Source organism: Otolemur garnettii, unplaced genomic scaffold, assembly GCF_000181295.1.
Source record: "Otolemur garnettii isolate 467f Iridium unplaced genomic scaffold, OtoGar3 scaffold00048, whole genome shotgun sequence".
Classification (NCBI taxonomy): Eukaryota; Metazoa; Chordata; class Mammalia; order Primates; family Galagidae; genus Otolemur; species Otolemur garnettii.
The window spans coordinates 198,527-215,285 of record NW_003852443.1 but is presented as its reverse complement, the minus strand read 5'-3'; the positions used below and the strand labels follow the sequence as shown (position 1 = coordinate 215,285).

General features: G+C 37.3%; 1 protein-coding gene across 1 annotated transcript in view; it reads left to right on the top strand.

Moving 5' to 3' along the window:
* The window catches only part of FAM171B (family with sequence similarity 171 member B), a 68,920-nt gene that overhangs the window by 31,135 nt on the left and 21,026 nt on the right, over positions 1-16,759 (top strand). The window contains exon 2 of the mRNA XM_003791453.3: positions 13,074-13,307. Coding sequence (XP_003791501.1) covers positions 13,074-13,307 — 234 coding nt within the window. The remainder of the gene's footprint in view (positions 1-13,073; positions 13,308-16,759) is intronic.

The window sequence follows — 16,759 nt, the reverse complement described above, 5'->3', positions numbered from 1 at the left end:
GCCTTCTCTATGCACCTGCCATGAGTCCCTGCAGCTTATAACTACAGATTGTCAATGGAAAAGAAGCCATACTCTGTAAAATAAAGGTTTATTCTGAGCCAAATTTCAGGAACATGACCCAAGAAATCTTGAGCAGGTGGACTTGCAGTGGTGGGGTGACAGTTTAGTTTTATACACTTTAAGGAGACAGGAATTACAAAATAAAGTCACACATCAATGTGTGGAAGGCATACATTGGTTTGGCCCAGAAAGGTGGGACATCTCAAAGTGGGGTCCACAGTTTATAGGTAGGTATAAAGATTCTTTGGCTGACAGTTGGCTGAAAGAGTTAGGCTCGTCTAATAGACCAGGAGGTAGTGAAAAGGAATGCCAAGTTACGATAAGGGTCTGTTAATCAGAGGCAAACTATTAAGACATATACATGCCCAGACGCAGGTGGTTTGTTGTGTATATTGAGGACCTGTAGGTACATCTTGCATAGCCCAAGGCCTGTTAATGAGTTACAGAGGACAACTCTGGGAAGGGGAGAGGGCATGTGGAGGCAGGTTTGATCTCCTTTCTCATGGCTGGCAACTCAGTTTTAGGGATACCCTTGGACAAGAGGGAGCCCAGTCAGTCTGTTGCTGGTTGAGGGGGAGCTTTAAGATTTTATTTTAGTTCATAAGACAATGCATGGTTGTGCAGTCCCAAAAGGGAAAGGACAAGAATCCTACACTGACCTGCACAGACTTTGCCATATATTTTACCTGTTATTTTACTCTTCGTCCTTTGCTCTAACCAACCTTAGCTGGGAAAATAATTTGTCAAAGGACCTGTGAGTCCTTTTGATGAATCACTGAACTTGAAGGTGGTCTTGGGATCCCTGAAGCACAGGGTAAGGTGGATGGGGAGGATAGGAGTCATGAGAAGTGTCATTCTGACACAGATTTGGAGGAGGTGAGGGAGTAAGCCATTGGCTATCTGGGAGAATTCTAGGAAGAAGGAACAGCCTGTGCAAGGATGTGAAGTGGGAGCATGCCTGGCATGTTCAAGGCAGTGTAAGGAGGTGGCTGTGGATTAAAATGAGTGAGGATCAAGGAGGGAAACTGGGCTCAGGGATACAGACAAGGGCCTTCTTGAGCATAGAGGATAATGTCAGTCAGCAGTGTTTGCTAAGTGAATTGCGAAGTTCCCATCTTTCCTTAAGGGAGGGATATCTGCTTCTCTTGTTTTCTCTCTCCTCCTGTATTTCTGTTTTGGGTAGGGATTTTACATATTGTTCTTGTCCCCATGGCTCTTTCCTTGGTTTTTAAAAAGTTTTGCTGAGTTGCCCCCAGAAAAATTATTTCACTTCTTTCTCTTTCTTCTTGTCATTTATGGTGTCCAATTGGTTCAAAGGAGAAGGAAAATCCGTCTCACCCAGCTCCTCCACCTCCCCTCCTGTCATGGGGAATGCCACAGTTCAGAGGGGATGTCTGAGGGGGTTACACTGTTCACCCCTCCTCCACACCCATCTTCAAAACTCAATTCTGGTTTTGCGTCCACAAAGGAGGCGTCTTTACCTCAGTGTGAGTTAGGTGCCCAGTACTTACACAGCAGCCGTGACCCAGGCTTTTTCAAGTGCTTACATTAAAAATGCTCTGTAACCTTTTCTACTGGGTTCTCTGTTGTGTCACGCTTACCTAGTGCCTTCACATACTTGTAGTGTACCTAATAAATGCGTGTTGAATGAATTTGTGAGTTAGTGAATGAGTGAAGGAAGGATTGTAGGAGATTCTAAGGCAGGATGAGAAATTGGGAGGGGAAAAAGTCAGGATGACAAATGCTAGTAGAGTGAGCTTAGACAATATGCTTTGGGAGTTTGAGTCAGATCAATTTATTTCCATTGAGGAAAAGGGTCCTTTGTGTAGGAAAGAAAGACTTGAGTCCACATAGTAATGGCTCAGCTCTCTCTTTTGTCTGTTATGTTCTAGTCTTAAGTTGTATAGGCTCTTTTTATGTTATTCATTTCGTTAGTTTTAGTGAATCACACTTATTCAAGCTTTCGGTCCTAATGGAGAAAAAGTGTATTTTATTTGCTCTGTCCCGTTTTACACCTTTGGAGATTATGTCCTTCTATAGCTTTAATATCTTAGATTTGACATTTTCTCTGTAATGAATATTGTCTATTGCAAAGACATTTGTTTTTGCTTCATAGTTTTTTGTTTGTTTGTTTGTTTTTTTGTTTTTAAATCCCAAAGCCAGTTAGAGTTTTGGATCCAATCTGAAGCTTAAGCAATGAAAAGGAGGCTTTTCTATTTTACTGAGGTTTTTAATTTTTTTAAAACTCAGGACCCTGTGTCCCTTTAAAAGGAGGCTATATTTGAAATGTCCTGAAGGTTGAACTGTCAAAACCCTTTGCACACAGCTGCTGTACAGAGTGCATGATAATACGGTCTTTTCTCTGGATAAGCCCCTTTGTTGTTCTCTTTTCTAAATTTTCAGCTCTCATTCCAGTTAAAGAGGGAAATTGTGCCAGTACCCGGGGAGAACGACTTGAAAAACTACTTTGTGGGTATTGTTTTATAATACTAAAACAAAATTTTTAATTTAAATTCCATTGCAATACGTTTGCCTTCTATTTATGTAGGAAGTTTTGCTACTTCCTATTAGGATTGTGTAGTCAAAATTGTATTCTCTGGTCAAAATTTCTAGGTTAAATATTCTGAGGAAAAAGAAGGAAAAGTACTAATTTCTGAAAGGAATCTTAAGATGTATTTCTTGTAATTATTATAGTAATTAAATTATTTTTCACTGGCATCTATGGGGTTAAGCTCAAAATTCTATATCCAATACTGGGGATAGAGAGCTGGCTGTAATTTCTGGTGACCCCTGTCAAAATCTGGCAATTAGCATCTCATCCCAGGTGCTCAGCCGCTTCTGATGTTCTCAATCCTCCTCTCTTTACGTCTCTTCCCTCCTGCTCCTCTTCCATCTTTTCTCCCCAGCCTTCTCCCATTCAGTAAATACCCACATGCTAATGCTTACTAAGCTCGGGTAAGATTCAAGGCCGAGTGGGAGACCATATTGGCTGTCAAGAAGCCAACTCTTGCAGAGAAAGAAACAACTACATGGAAAAGGAAAATGCACACTGGAACATTTCATGTGCCATTCAGACCAGTCAGTACAGAAGAGGAAATCCTATCTGCTTGGCCTAAGGGCAAATTTATTTGAAAAGGGGGCATTTGACTTAAACTTTTAAGGGTAACTTAGGATTTTAACAAGTAGAGTTTTTTTTTTTTTTTTTTTTTTTTTTTTGAAAAACAGCATTTCAGAAGGAAGAAATAAATAATGAGGTTGTAGAGGGAAATCGAATTGGTCCTGGATAGTGACCAATGACCTATTTATATGACAGTATAGAATAGAGTTCAGCAAACTTTTTCTAAGGGCCAGGGGTAGCTATTTTAGTCTTTGCAGGCCATATAGCCTCTGACACAATATGAGCTTTGTCACTGTAGCAAGAGTAGCCATAGGAAATATGTGAATCAGGTAGAGGCTGGCCTGCAGGCTGTAATATGCCAGTCCCTGACGTAACAGTGTGATCAGTGGGAAAAAAGCTGGAAAGGGAGGTGAGAGTCAGATCTCGGAGGATTTTGAATGTCAGCCCTAAGGAGTTAGGAATTAAATGATATACTCTATAATGGAAGCATGAAGGCTAGATCTCTCCTAAAGGTTGTAAATGCCTGGATATGTAAATTCCAAACCAGGTTTTTTTCTCTGTCTCAAGATATTTGTATACCTAGCTCTAAACTAAGATTTCTTTATGACTGAATATTATGTGTGATAATGATGGTAGAGAGCAAACTAGGCCTCTGAATACCTTTACTAAAGCCTGATTTGGGTCATCAGGAGAATTTTAGCATCTTTTAGATTTTTAACACAAAGTTTCCACAGAAATGGTTCAAAAAGTCCTGCCGTGGAAAATAGGTGAGAATGCCTGAGCAGGCCCTAGGGCAGGCATCCTCAAACTACAGCCTGCAGGTCACATGCGGCCCACCTAGGACATTTATCCGGCCCTCCAGGTGTTCTTCCTGCCACTGCCTGTCCTGCTTAGCAGCCAACTCATCCAGGGGCCTGCATTCTGGCCCTCCAACAGTCTGAGGGACAGTGAACTGGCCCCCTGTTTAAAAAGTTTGAGGACCCCTGCCCTAGGGGATTAGAACTCAGAATGTTGACTTTCTTTTTGTTCAAAAAATGATAGCGTGGACTGATTTCAAGTGCATATTAGATTCATATATATTTTTTTTTTGACAGAATTTTTTTTTTTATTAAGCCATCTATTCATATAGATCATGAATACATATATGCCTTTGTGGGATTCAGTGTGTTGATTATTTGTACAAATTGGAGTGCTTACATCCTACTGATTAACATAGCTTTCACCTCATTGACTTAATCACAGTGTTAAGACATTTGTGTTCAATACTTGATAGATTTGACTTGTACCCTTACAATATGCTTCATAAGTGAGGTCCCAGCATTAACCCTCCCTCTATCGAACCACCCTCCTCCCTTCCCATCCCCCGCCCCTTTCCTCTTTCATCCTGGGCTATAGTTGTGATTCATCTTTCATATGAAAGTGTGAGTGATTATAAATTGGTTTTATAGTAGTATTGAGTACATTGGATTTTTTTTTCTCATTCCTGAGATACTTTACTAAGAAGAATATTTTCCAGTTCCATCCATGTAAACATAAAAGAGGTAAAGTTTCCATCTTTTTCTAATACTGCATAATATTCCATGATATACATATACCACAATTTATTGATCCATTCATGGGTTGATGGGCACTTGGGCTTCTTCCAAGACTTGGCAATTATGAATTGAGCTGCAATGAACAATCTGGTGCATATGTCTTTGTTGCCAATTAATTTTTGGTCTTTTAAATGTACACATAGTTCATATTTTTTATGGATCTTTTATATCCATTAGGATGTAAATTTTTAGTACATGTTAATTCTAAATTAATTTCTACTTAATTTCTAGAAGACTGTTAGAAAGTTCTTTTGTCTTTTTCAAATTTCTTTTCTACCTTTATTGTAGTATCAGAAAATCTGCAGTGTTGTTTTTTCACATGTTGTTTCCTTTCAGAATATACTTCAAGGCAGGACTGTATTCTATTAGCATTATACTCTCAATATATATGTAGTGCACATCTGATCCACAGTTGGTAGTCAGTGTAAACATTTATGTATATGAACATTTCTCATTGTTCCTAACCATTTTATTCCTCTATATTTTGGGGCTCTTCTTTTTTTTTTTTCCAGTTCTTAGTAGAATACAGAAACCTTAGTAAAGTGTTTTGAATTTATTTCATTTAAAATATTATATTAAAAAATTTGACCTGGTATCTGTTAATAAAAGCTTCCATTTTTACATTGTATTCCTATAAAGGAAAAAGGCTCTAGGCTGGGTATGATGGCTCACACCTGTAATTCTTTCTTTCTTTCTTTCTTTTTTTTTTTTTTTGCAGTTTTTGGCCTGGGCACCCTACTCCTTGAGCCAGAGGTGCCACCCTCACACCTGTAATTCTTGCACTTTGGGAGGTCAAAGTGGGAGGATCATTTGAGGCTAGGCATTTGAGACTAGCCTGGGCAATGTAGTTAGACCCCATCTCTCCAAAAATATAAATATAAACAAAAATTAGCCAGACATGGTGGAATCACCTATAATCCCCGCTACTTTAGATAGGCAGATAATTTGAGCTCAGGAGTTAGAGGTTACAATGAACTCTGATTGTGCCAGTACACTCCAGCCTGGGTGACAAAGTAAAACTCTGTCTCTTAAAAATCAAAAAAGTTGTAATACATTAAATGAAATTACTATAGAGGCTTGAAATAACGGAAAAGGAGTGGGTGAATTTTTGCACTAGAGAAATCTAATAGTGAGATGGTTTCTCCATGTGCATAGTTATAACTACATCATGGTAACAACATAATAGAATGATGTCAGATTCTCTTGAAAAGAACTGGAATTGTAATTTTATCATCCCACCCACAGCAAGATGTAGATGTCACCCAGATATATAGTTAGCAGTATTTTTTTTTAATCCTTTCTGGACTTTGAGTTACCTATCTATTCTGTAGCAAAACTATTATGCAGTGTTGGTTGTAAGACTCTTTTTGTAGAACATTTATTTATACCTATTTATTATTCTTTGAATTTAAGTGATTCTTAGTGCTTTAACAATGCTCCTAATCATGTGTTCAATAGTTAAGTCTTTTCCAGCAACCTCAGGATCTAGCTCATGGATATGTATTTTGTTTTTACTTGTTTCTCTCAACATTTAGATTATATGTTTTCCAAGGGTCTGCAGTTGAAATCGTTTGCTTTTGAACCATTTTTAAACCAGTGGTGACATATTGAAAAGAAGATTATGTGGGCAAGACATAATGATTATTATTAAGTGACAAAGAAATAATATGGTCATGGAAAGCTGAAAAATACACTGGAGGCGGCGGTAGATTATGGGGACAAAGGCACCTCTGGTTGGAAGTCGTGTATTTAATCATGGAAGCCGCCCAGTCTAAATGCCAAAGTATTTTTGTCATGTTGTATATTGGCCCTGACTGCCAGTGCTGCTTGGTCGATCAAACTGTTGACACCATACAAGTCAGAAGCATCTTGTTTAGATTTTTGTTTTTTTAAATGTTGCTCTTGCAGCAGCTTGTGCAGGAGTGAGAGACAAACCAGGCTTGAGGATGGGAAAGAAAGGCTCAGAGAGTCAGTAAATGAGCATTTCCTTCTCAGTGCTGGTTGGGAGAGTGAGCGTAAATTGGTAAATATGGTGAAAGCCAAATCCCTAAAGCTTTTCAAAGAGAGAGGTTGTGGAGTCAGGAGCGTGGGACTTGGAATCAGAGGAACTTGTCTATAAACCCTGGCTGTACCCTTATTAGTTGTGCAATTTTAACCTTGATTTCCTTGCCATAAAATTGGAAAATGTCTTGCAGGTTTGTGTTAGGATGAAATTGGAAAACGCAGGTGAAATTTCCAGCCCTGGTCTGTATGTGTGTCTGTACCACACAAACTTGTATGTATATAAAACCTGTTATTATGATGTCAGCTTTCTCTAAAAGGGTTAGGGAGAAAAACTTCAACATAGGTTAGTTATCAGGTTTTCCCAAGGTGAGCTCAGGAGGACCCTGATGATCATAACTCCATTATGCACTAAGTTCCTAAGTGATCTAAGATGTAGGGGATTTCATCAGAAAGGGGAATTGGGATTTTGATAGTTAAGATTTGAATTTTACAATTTTTTTCTAAATATGATAAGTTGTATTTATTTTCTCATCAAATTTATATTAATATTGTTACATGTGAAAAAATAAAAATCATCCATTCTGAGTTAGAAAATGTTTTAGAAAATATTTTACAAGTCAGGCTCAGTACCTGTAGCTCAGCAGCTAGGGCACCAGCCACATACACCAGAACTGGTGGGTTCAAACCCAGCTTGGGCCTGCCAAACAATGACAACTAGAACCAAAAAATAGCCAGGCATTGTGGCGGGTGCCTGTAGTCCCACCTACTTAGGAGGCTGAGGCAAGAGAATAGCTTAAGTTCAAGAGTTTGAGGTTGCTGTAATCTGTAACACCATGGCACTCTACCCAGGGTGACATAGTGAGACTCTGTCTCAAAAAAAAAAAAAAATTTACAAATCAAACAGCTTCAGAATGTCAAGAGGTTTTAATGTGTCTTATCTTGGCAACTGTGCTTTTACAAAGATGAAACAGATGGAATATGCAGGGTTTTTTGTGAATTTCATTTAAGATCCTACCACACATTGGGACTTGTCTGTAAATCTAAGGACTCTGAGAATTTCTGAAATTGATCTTTGAAGCAAATGAATTAATAAAAATTCTCATTTCTGAATATTCTGTTAAAGGAGTCATTGTAGGTACATTTGGTTTAAATAAGACCGATTACCTGATTTTAACAGGGAATCCTAATCCCCTTATCTTTTAGTTATGTTAGCCTCTGTGTTACGTGGGTTATCATATTTTTGGTACTTAATATTATCCTTCCTTCCTTTACTTTCTATAAGAGATAGAGTGGCCTATTAAAATAGACTTTATTTACAGTTGCACCCTATATCATTTAATGTGCTTATTTAAGGGGCAAACAAAAGAAATCAAATCCTGCTACAAGAAATAAAGGGATGGATGATGATGTAGTTCACAGACCTGCTGGAGGGGCTGCACAACCCGGGTTCTGGAAGGAGAGGGACTGGGAAGTGCTGGGAGCCCAGTGGTCAGATCTCACAGACTTTCTCTCCAAAATAGTTCAGCTCTAGCAACCATTAGCTTATGTGTGTCTTTATTCACATTTTGAAGTCCTGGTAGAATCTGCCTGTATTTGTCGTCAATGCTTTACACCAATAGCTCCATCAATAATAAATTTGACTAGGGAATTAGGGGCTGGTTGGGGGATTCTTTTGAATTGAGCGGCAGCTCCTTATTCTCTGCACTCACAGTTTTTTTGTGCTCGACAGACCTATTCAAGAATGTTTGGTTTAGAAGCCCATCATGTCATACATAGTACAATCTTTTGTTTTTTTACCCAAGAGATAGATTTCCCATTTGAATTTGAGGACATGGTTTGGCATGAACGTATGTGTGTGTAGCCCAGGGATACTTTGATTTTTTCTTTTTAATGGCTGTTAAGTGAAAATTTAAGTTCTCAATGATAATTGTGATCATATTTTATTAATACTTGAGTTAATTTTAGAAGGGTGACCCCAAGACCCCCTGTTATATGATGCAGAGATGGTTTGGGAGTCATTCGTGGGTGCACTTAAGGGCTGACACAGCCTCTTGCCATCTGGGCGACCTGGAGCAGTTTGCATGACCTATCTGAATCCTCATTGGTAAAATGGACTTGATGTTATATATTTTACAAAGGTATATTGAGATTTTTGTGATAATACACATCCAAGGCTTGGCACCAAGCGGTTATGTTTATTCCCAACCATTTTGCTTATTTTAAAGGAATAGTAATAGACTGGATTTATGACATGAAGGGAAAAAGTTGAATTGTTTGAGGAACAGTTGGCATTAAGGCTCAAGACTTACTTAAATTTTACTACTGGAAGTTCCTCAATTTATCTCTTAAAAGTAACGATAATAATGACTGCTCACAAATAATTTGACCTCTTACAAGACTGAAACATTTTTAGGTATAGAAAAATTTCAATTAACCTATATTTTGTCTTGGAATCTCAAGTTGGATATGTGTTGTACAGTTGAAATGTATGGTATTGTTGTTCAAGAAGTTAATGGTATTTAAAACTAACTGGTGGAACCTCATCTTCAGGTGTGATAGAATAGTATCCTCTCTTTTCTTTCTGTTTCTCTATTAATTCCTCTCATCTCTGTACTCTAAACTGGGACTATCATTGCTTTTAAGAATATGTTCAGGTGGATGTATTTGCAAAGGTTTATGAGCATAATATTTAGGTTCTGAGTTTCGTCCTGTTTTTTCCCCCATTTACTGTGGATTAACCATGATCACTTTCATGGCTGTAACTCTCAGTTACCAGTATGTGTAAAATGAAGAAAACAATAGTATCTCTCCCATGAGGGCTTTTTGAAGATCAAGTGGAATAATGCTTGTAAAAATGAACACAATGCCTGGCTCATTAACTCTCAACACATTTTATTTCATATCACAGTTAAAATTTGTTTTATCCTGTATAAAGAAGAAACATACCGAAAAGATACTTGTGTCTAAATCTACAGAGAGTGTAGTGTTTGGTTAACATTTAACCTCATTCTTATATTCTTGAAAGGATCAGGGCTATGCTTTTTCTCTAGCCTGGTAGATTGTGCCTTCCCTAGGATTGGGCGATTATTATGCTGGTTCTGTTTGTGTTTAAAATGTCTTTGTTATGAGCCAAAAGTAACTTAAGGTCCAGTTTAACACAGTTATAACTGACAAGGCATAATGACAATTTCGTAGCAATGTTGAGTCTCAATATTGACTAGGCTTTTTTTATCTGATGTGCTATTCTTGATAAAAATTATCTTGAGTAAAAATGCAAATGAATAGCAGTGCAATCAGTGCTTATGAGGTGTTTCTTATCGACCTGTACTCTAATGTTTGTGGAGTCATCTCTAATTGTGGAGTAATAATTTTTACTATTAACAATCATTTAATAGTCAAGCCTGTACTGAGCATATTACTTGCATTATTTCATTACCTTAGAGTAGTTGCTATTTTCCTGATTTTACAAATGAGCAGACAGACTTTGAAAGATAATTTACTGAAGGTTACATATGTAGGGAATGGCAAAGGTGGACCTTGACGGAATGCAGAGCCCATTTGCAGGGGAAGAGAAAGCATCTTTGGCAAAGATGTTGTACATGCTTGCAAAGACATTTTCATGGTGGTACAAGTCTACACTTGATCTTAGCCAAAAGGCTGAGAAGTGATGGTGATGGTGGTATAAACTGTGTCTTAAGTGGACATTATCTCATGTAAATCCATGAACGTATTGTCAATATTTACTCTTGAGGAGCAGGGACAGAGAGCTTTAAGTAGACACTGGCTTTAGTTCTTGTTTTTATTAATTTATGTTCGTTTCTTCTATAATTAATGGATCATGCTTTTCAGTATTTTAGAGAAAGATTCTTGGTATTTGGAACTGAAAAACATCCTCTGCTTTCCACACAATAGAACAAAATACTGAGCCACGCACTAATGGCATTTCATTCTAAAAACTTGGACTACATTTGGAATTAGTATCAAATCTTCCTGACTTGAACGCATTAGGATTAGTGAGACAAAGTTAAAAAGTATTTTTTTTTTTAAAGAGAGAACCTGTGTCTTTCTGCTTTTCACTGCTTTCCTTTCTTCTTTTAATTGCTAGAAAAAGATGGAGTAATAACATCATGCCTTATTAATAATAAATATGTGTCACTTAATGAGAGAGACACATTCTGGGAAATCCGTCATTAGGTGATTACTTTGTTGTGCAAACATGGCAGACTGTCCTTATACAACCTAGATGATACAGGCCACTACACACCCAGATGACGTGGCGTGGCCTATCGCTTCTAAGCTACAAACCTGTGGAAAATGTTACTGTACCAAATACTGTAGGCAGTTGTACCACGGTGGTAAGTATTTGCATACCTAAACATATCTTAACATGGAAAAGATACAGCAAAAATATGATATAAGAAATTAAAGAGGGGGATTAGAGGGATCACTTCTGAGGTTTATCTTACAAGGGTACAAGTGAATCTAAGAGCAGAATGAGAACATTTTAAAATAGTAACTAAGAAAATGACACGAAGGCTATGTTAACCAGTTTGATGAAAGTGTTTCAGATTGTGTGTGAAAATCCCACACCGTACCCCAGAAATGCATTAATGTACGTAGTTACCATTCAATTAAAAAAAAAAAAAGAAATTAAAAAGAAAGAGGTATACCTGTATAGGGCACTTACCATGGGTGGAGCTTGAAGGAGACTACAAATTGCTGTAGATGAGTTAGTGATGGGCAAGTAAATGTGAAGGCCTACGGCATTCCTGTCTCCTACTGTAGACTTTGTAAACATGCACTGTGCCCAGAGGCTACACATTTTTCTCTCAATTATTAATCTTAGCTTACTATAACTTTTTTACTTTAGAAGCTTTTAACTTTTTAAAACCTTTTTGATTCTTTTGTAATAACAGTTAAAACACATTGTACAGCTGTACAAAATATTTTCTTTATATCCTTATTCGATAAGCTTTTTCTATTTTAGAAATTTTTAATTTTTTTACTTTTACGTTATGAACTGAGATACAAACATACATATTAGCTTAGGTCAGAATCATAAATATCACTGATTTCCATCTCCACGTCTTGTCCACTGGAAGATTTTTAGGGGCAATAACACATATGGGGCTATCTCCCCTTATCACAGTGCCTTTTCCTGGAATACCTGCTGAAGGCCCTATCTGGGGCTGTTTTATAGTTAACTTTGTTTTTATAAGTAGCAAGATTACACTTTAAAATTATAATAGAAAATATAGTACAGTAAATACATAAACCAGTGACACAGCCATTTGTTATCAATTATTTTGTGTGATACATAATCATATTTTTATACAACCCATAGAATAGTAGCCTTATTTATGCCATAATAAATATATAAATGTGTTGTTAACACATTGTACTGCTTTATGTCATGACATGTTATGATAGCTATGATACCTCTAAGCAACAGGATTTTTTTTTTTTGAGACAGTCTCACTATGCTGCCCTCAGTAGAGTGCTGTGGTATCACAGCTCACAGCTACCTTAAACTCTTGGGCTTAAGCAATTCTCTTGCCTCAGCCTCCCAAGTAGCTTTTACTACAGGTGCCTGCCACAATGCCCAGCTATTTTTTTGTTGCAGTTGTCATTGTTGTTTGGCAGGCCTGGGCTGGATTTGAACCCACCAGCCCCGGTGTATGTGTCCGGCACTGTGACTGCTGAGTTATAGGTGCCAAGCCAACAGGAATATTTTTTAAAAGGTAGAATCTTGCTCTGTGACCCAGGCTAATGTGCAGTATCACTATCATAACTCACTGTAACTTTGAACTCCTAGGCTCAAGCAGTCCTCTTGGGTTAGCCTCTGGAATAGCTAGGACTACAAGTACATACTTGCCAGCTAATTAAAAAAAATTTTTTTTTGTAGGGACAGGGTTTCACTATTTTGCCAGGGCTGATCTTAAACTCCTGGCTTCAACCAGTCCTCACACCTTGGCCTCTCCAGTGCTGGACTCACAGGCATGAACCTGACCTCCATTATATTCTTGTGGAATCACTGTCATATACACAGTCCTTCGTTGACTAAAAAGTCATTATGCTGTGCTTGACTATATTCAAGTTTATTTAGTTGTAGGAAGAATAATGAATTAGTTGGAATGTTTTAACCTCTTTTTTCATCCACCCATAAATACGCATTTGCTAAATTTAACAACAGTTTTGTACTTGTGACTCAGACGTGTTGAATGACATTTTAAGTATAGTGACTTATCAGTCTAGGACATAACACGTTGCACTTTCTCCGCCCTTTTCTTTTCCAGTGTCTGTCTTTACGCTGAAAGTCCAGGTGAATGACATCATTAGTCGTCAGTACTTGAGTCAAGCAGTGGTGGAAGTGTTTATAAACTACACGAAGACAAATTCCACAGTAACTAAAAGCAATGGTGCAGTGTTGATAAAAGTACCCTATAAATTAGGACTCAGCTTAACTATTATCGCTTACAAAGATGGCTACGTGCTGACCCCTCTGCCTTGGAAGACCGGAAGAATGCCAAGTAAGCATTTAAACAGTGTTTTGTATTCACTAAATATCAATGTTTTTTTCTTCTGTTTGGGAAATATCTTGTCTGGTAAACTGGAAATGAGAGTGCCTATAAGTGAAGTCAGCATAGGGATGTTAGGCAGGGGTGCCAATTTAAAGAGAACATTGTCTTAGTCTGTTTGGGTTGCTATAGCAAAATACCATAAATCAGGTGTCTTATAAACAATAGAAATTTCTTATAGTTCTAGAAACTATAGAGGGTGTAAAGTCCAAGATCAAGGTGCCAGCAGATTTGGTGTTGGGTGCAGGCCTACTTTCTGGTTTAGAGATATGTCCTCTCATTTTGTGTCCTCATGTGGTAAAATGGGGCCTGTTTTATAAAGGGCACTAATCCCATTTATAGGGCCTCTGCCTTCTTAACATAATCAACTTGGAGGAATTCTGAACAAGGGCTCTGCCCTGTACAGAGCTTATCTGCTGGTGGTGATGGTAGGATTGGCACGTCCAAAGGGCTGGTGAGAAGTAGGGTAGGCCACATAAAGTGGGGCCAGATGATGAATGTATGTTCTCAAAAGTGTGAAACAAACAGGTTAGATTTATGTTCTACACCTGGATTTACTGAACAGTGTAAAGTGACTAGCACAGCAGCAGGGGTAGAATGGATTCAGGGAGCCTGGAGCAGTGAGTGCTCTTGGTGTACTGTAACAGCAGCCTGAAACAAGAGAGGGATGGAAAGGATAGGGTGAGTGCACGAGACACGGGAACAAAGGATTGTCGGACTCAGTGTCACTAATAGGCTATTGGGAAGGATGTGCCAGAAAACACCGTACAAGTCTGACTGATTGGCAGGATGATACATTAGGTAATTAGTCTCTCTCTCTTTTTAAATTATGGTGGTTCTTGTTTTCAGATTCAAAATGTTTTATTTGGTTTCATATCGAAAATACTTGAATTCTTGAATAATTATTTAAATCTAGAATGAGAAATAAAATGGAAAATGAGTTAATGTAATGAGTCACATGAATAAAACTTTAGTAAAGTCATAACTAGAAAATCAGAACAGAGATGTGTTTGAGGTGAATTCCTTGTTTAAATGATTTAATTTTTTCAAAAGACAGAGAAATTAAGCACACCTGTTCATTCAATAAACAGAAAAATAATGAAAGAAGAAATCAAGTACAATGAGAAAAAGAAAATAATAAAGAAAAGTGGTTTGGCATACATCAGAAAATATACAGAATAGGTAATTGACAAAATGCTAGTTCTTTGAAATTAAAAGCAAGTTATCCCTCACCTTCTGGTAAGTTATATATGCCTTGAGGGATATATAAGGAAACAAAAGGACACAAAAGGACACAAAAAGGACACAAAAAGAAGAGAAATACAAGTTTTTTTATATTTTTGGCTGTGGCTTCGTTTGAACCCACCACCTCCTGCATACAGGGCTGGTGCCCTACCCTTTTGAGCCACAGGCACTGCCCAAGAAATACAAGTTTTAAAGAAGTCATGAAAGAAGTCTATATCAAATTTGATGGCAGTGATCTTAAAATTTTTAATGAAATGAGCAATTTTCTGATAAATAAATGACAATATTGGTACCCAATGATGTAGGCCACTAACTATTGGATAGAATGTTCTAGGTGCAAATAACCTGATTCAAAGATTATCTGAAAAGTACTACACATCATTTTAGAAAACTAGAGAGCCTTGATTTTAGGACTTAACAAAAGTAACATAACTTTTAAATGTTCTTTTTCTCCTGTACACACACACACACAGACACACATACACACAGGTGCGTGTACTTTTATGGACTAATCTTACCTATAACCCTAAGTACAAAAATCTTTTTTTATTTTTTTTCAGACAGTCTCACTTTGTCACCCTGGGTAGAGTGCTGTGGTATCATAGCTCTCAGCAACCTCAAACTCTTTGGCTCAAATGATTCTCTTTCCTCAGCCTTCTGAGTAGCTGGAACTATAGGATCCTGCCACAACACCTGGCTAATTTTTCAGTTTTTTTTAGTAGAGTCAGGGTCTTATTCTTGCTCGGGCTGATCTCAAAACTCCTGAACTCAAGCAATCCATCCACCTTGGCCTCCTAGAGTACTGGAATTACAGGTGTAAGCCACCACACCTGACCTAAGTACAAAAATCTTAAAACATAAGAGTAAAAAGAATCTCACCATTATTTAAGTATAGCATTCTTTCAAGACCAAGTAGGATTTTTTATCTTCTTTACAGGGTTGTAATGTATCAAATGTGTGTCAAACTCTATATATCATGTTAATAGAACAAATTACAGCTACTATGTGATAATACCAGTAGTCATCTGAAAGGCACTTTATAAATTTACTGTCTGTGCCTAATTAAGCAAAAGCTCTTTAAAAACCAGCTCAGCAAAGATATCCTAACATTAACATGGTAAATGTTACACAATCATATGTAACTACAAAATATTAGAGGTGGTCCTACTACATTAAGAAATGGAACACAGGTGTCTATGTTATTTTACATTGTAGTAGAAGTTCTTATCAGAGAAAAAAGATATTAATAGACAAAAAAGGGGACCGCTATTAGAAAGGAAGATCAAAGTATTATCATTTCCCACTGTGATCAGATCCCTAGAAAACTACAATAATAGTAAAATGGAAACATACTAAATTTATAATTTTAGCACAATGATTGAGTAAAAAACATGTGTCATTAAAATGTTATGAAAGTTTTCCTTAAGAAACAGAAATGTTCATGTTATTAAATGAAAAGAGCAGGGTAGACATATTCTCTCTACCAATATCATACTAGCTTTTTAAAAAAATCACAGGAAAAATCAACGAAGAGCTGTACGAAAATATTTTAGTGGTTGTCTCTGTGGTAGTTTTGCAGTATTTGTCCTTTTCTTATTCTTTTCAGCATTCTTCAACTTTTTCAAAGTAGGTATGACATTCCTCTTATAGCAAGAAAGATTTTTAAGTGAAAAGAAATCTGAATGTTAGTTTTGCAGAGGTTCAGAAAGGTTCTCCTCAGGTTGAAAAGCCTTGAAAAGCTGTCAGGGCCACCCCTGTTACGCTACCTGGGACTGAGACAGTATCCAAATATGTGATGATGCTCTCCTTATCTCCTGAGATAAGGCTCGTCTGAGGTCCTAGCTGCGACCCCACCACCTCCCCTACAATTTACTGAATCTGTTCATCAGTCTAAATGTCAACGTATTCAGAAACTAAAATTATGCTTTCAGTTCGTAATTCTCTCTTTTTTTCCTGTGGAAGGAAAAAAATGCGTATTTCCCTTTCCTGCCAGCCATCTTTGCCTAGTTTTTGTACTTTACCCTTTTTTAAAGCTCTTTGCGTTATCTCAAAATATTAAGAATGTTTTCATGCAAATATGTTTGTCTTCTTTTACGAGGTTTGAGGATGTTACTTCTATTCATTTTAAATACTTACACAGCATAGAAGAGAGATATTTA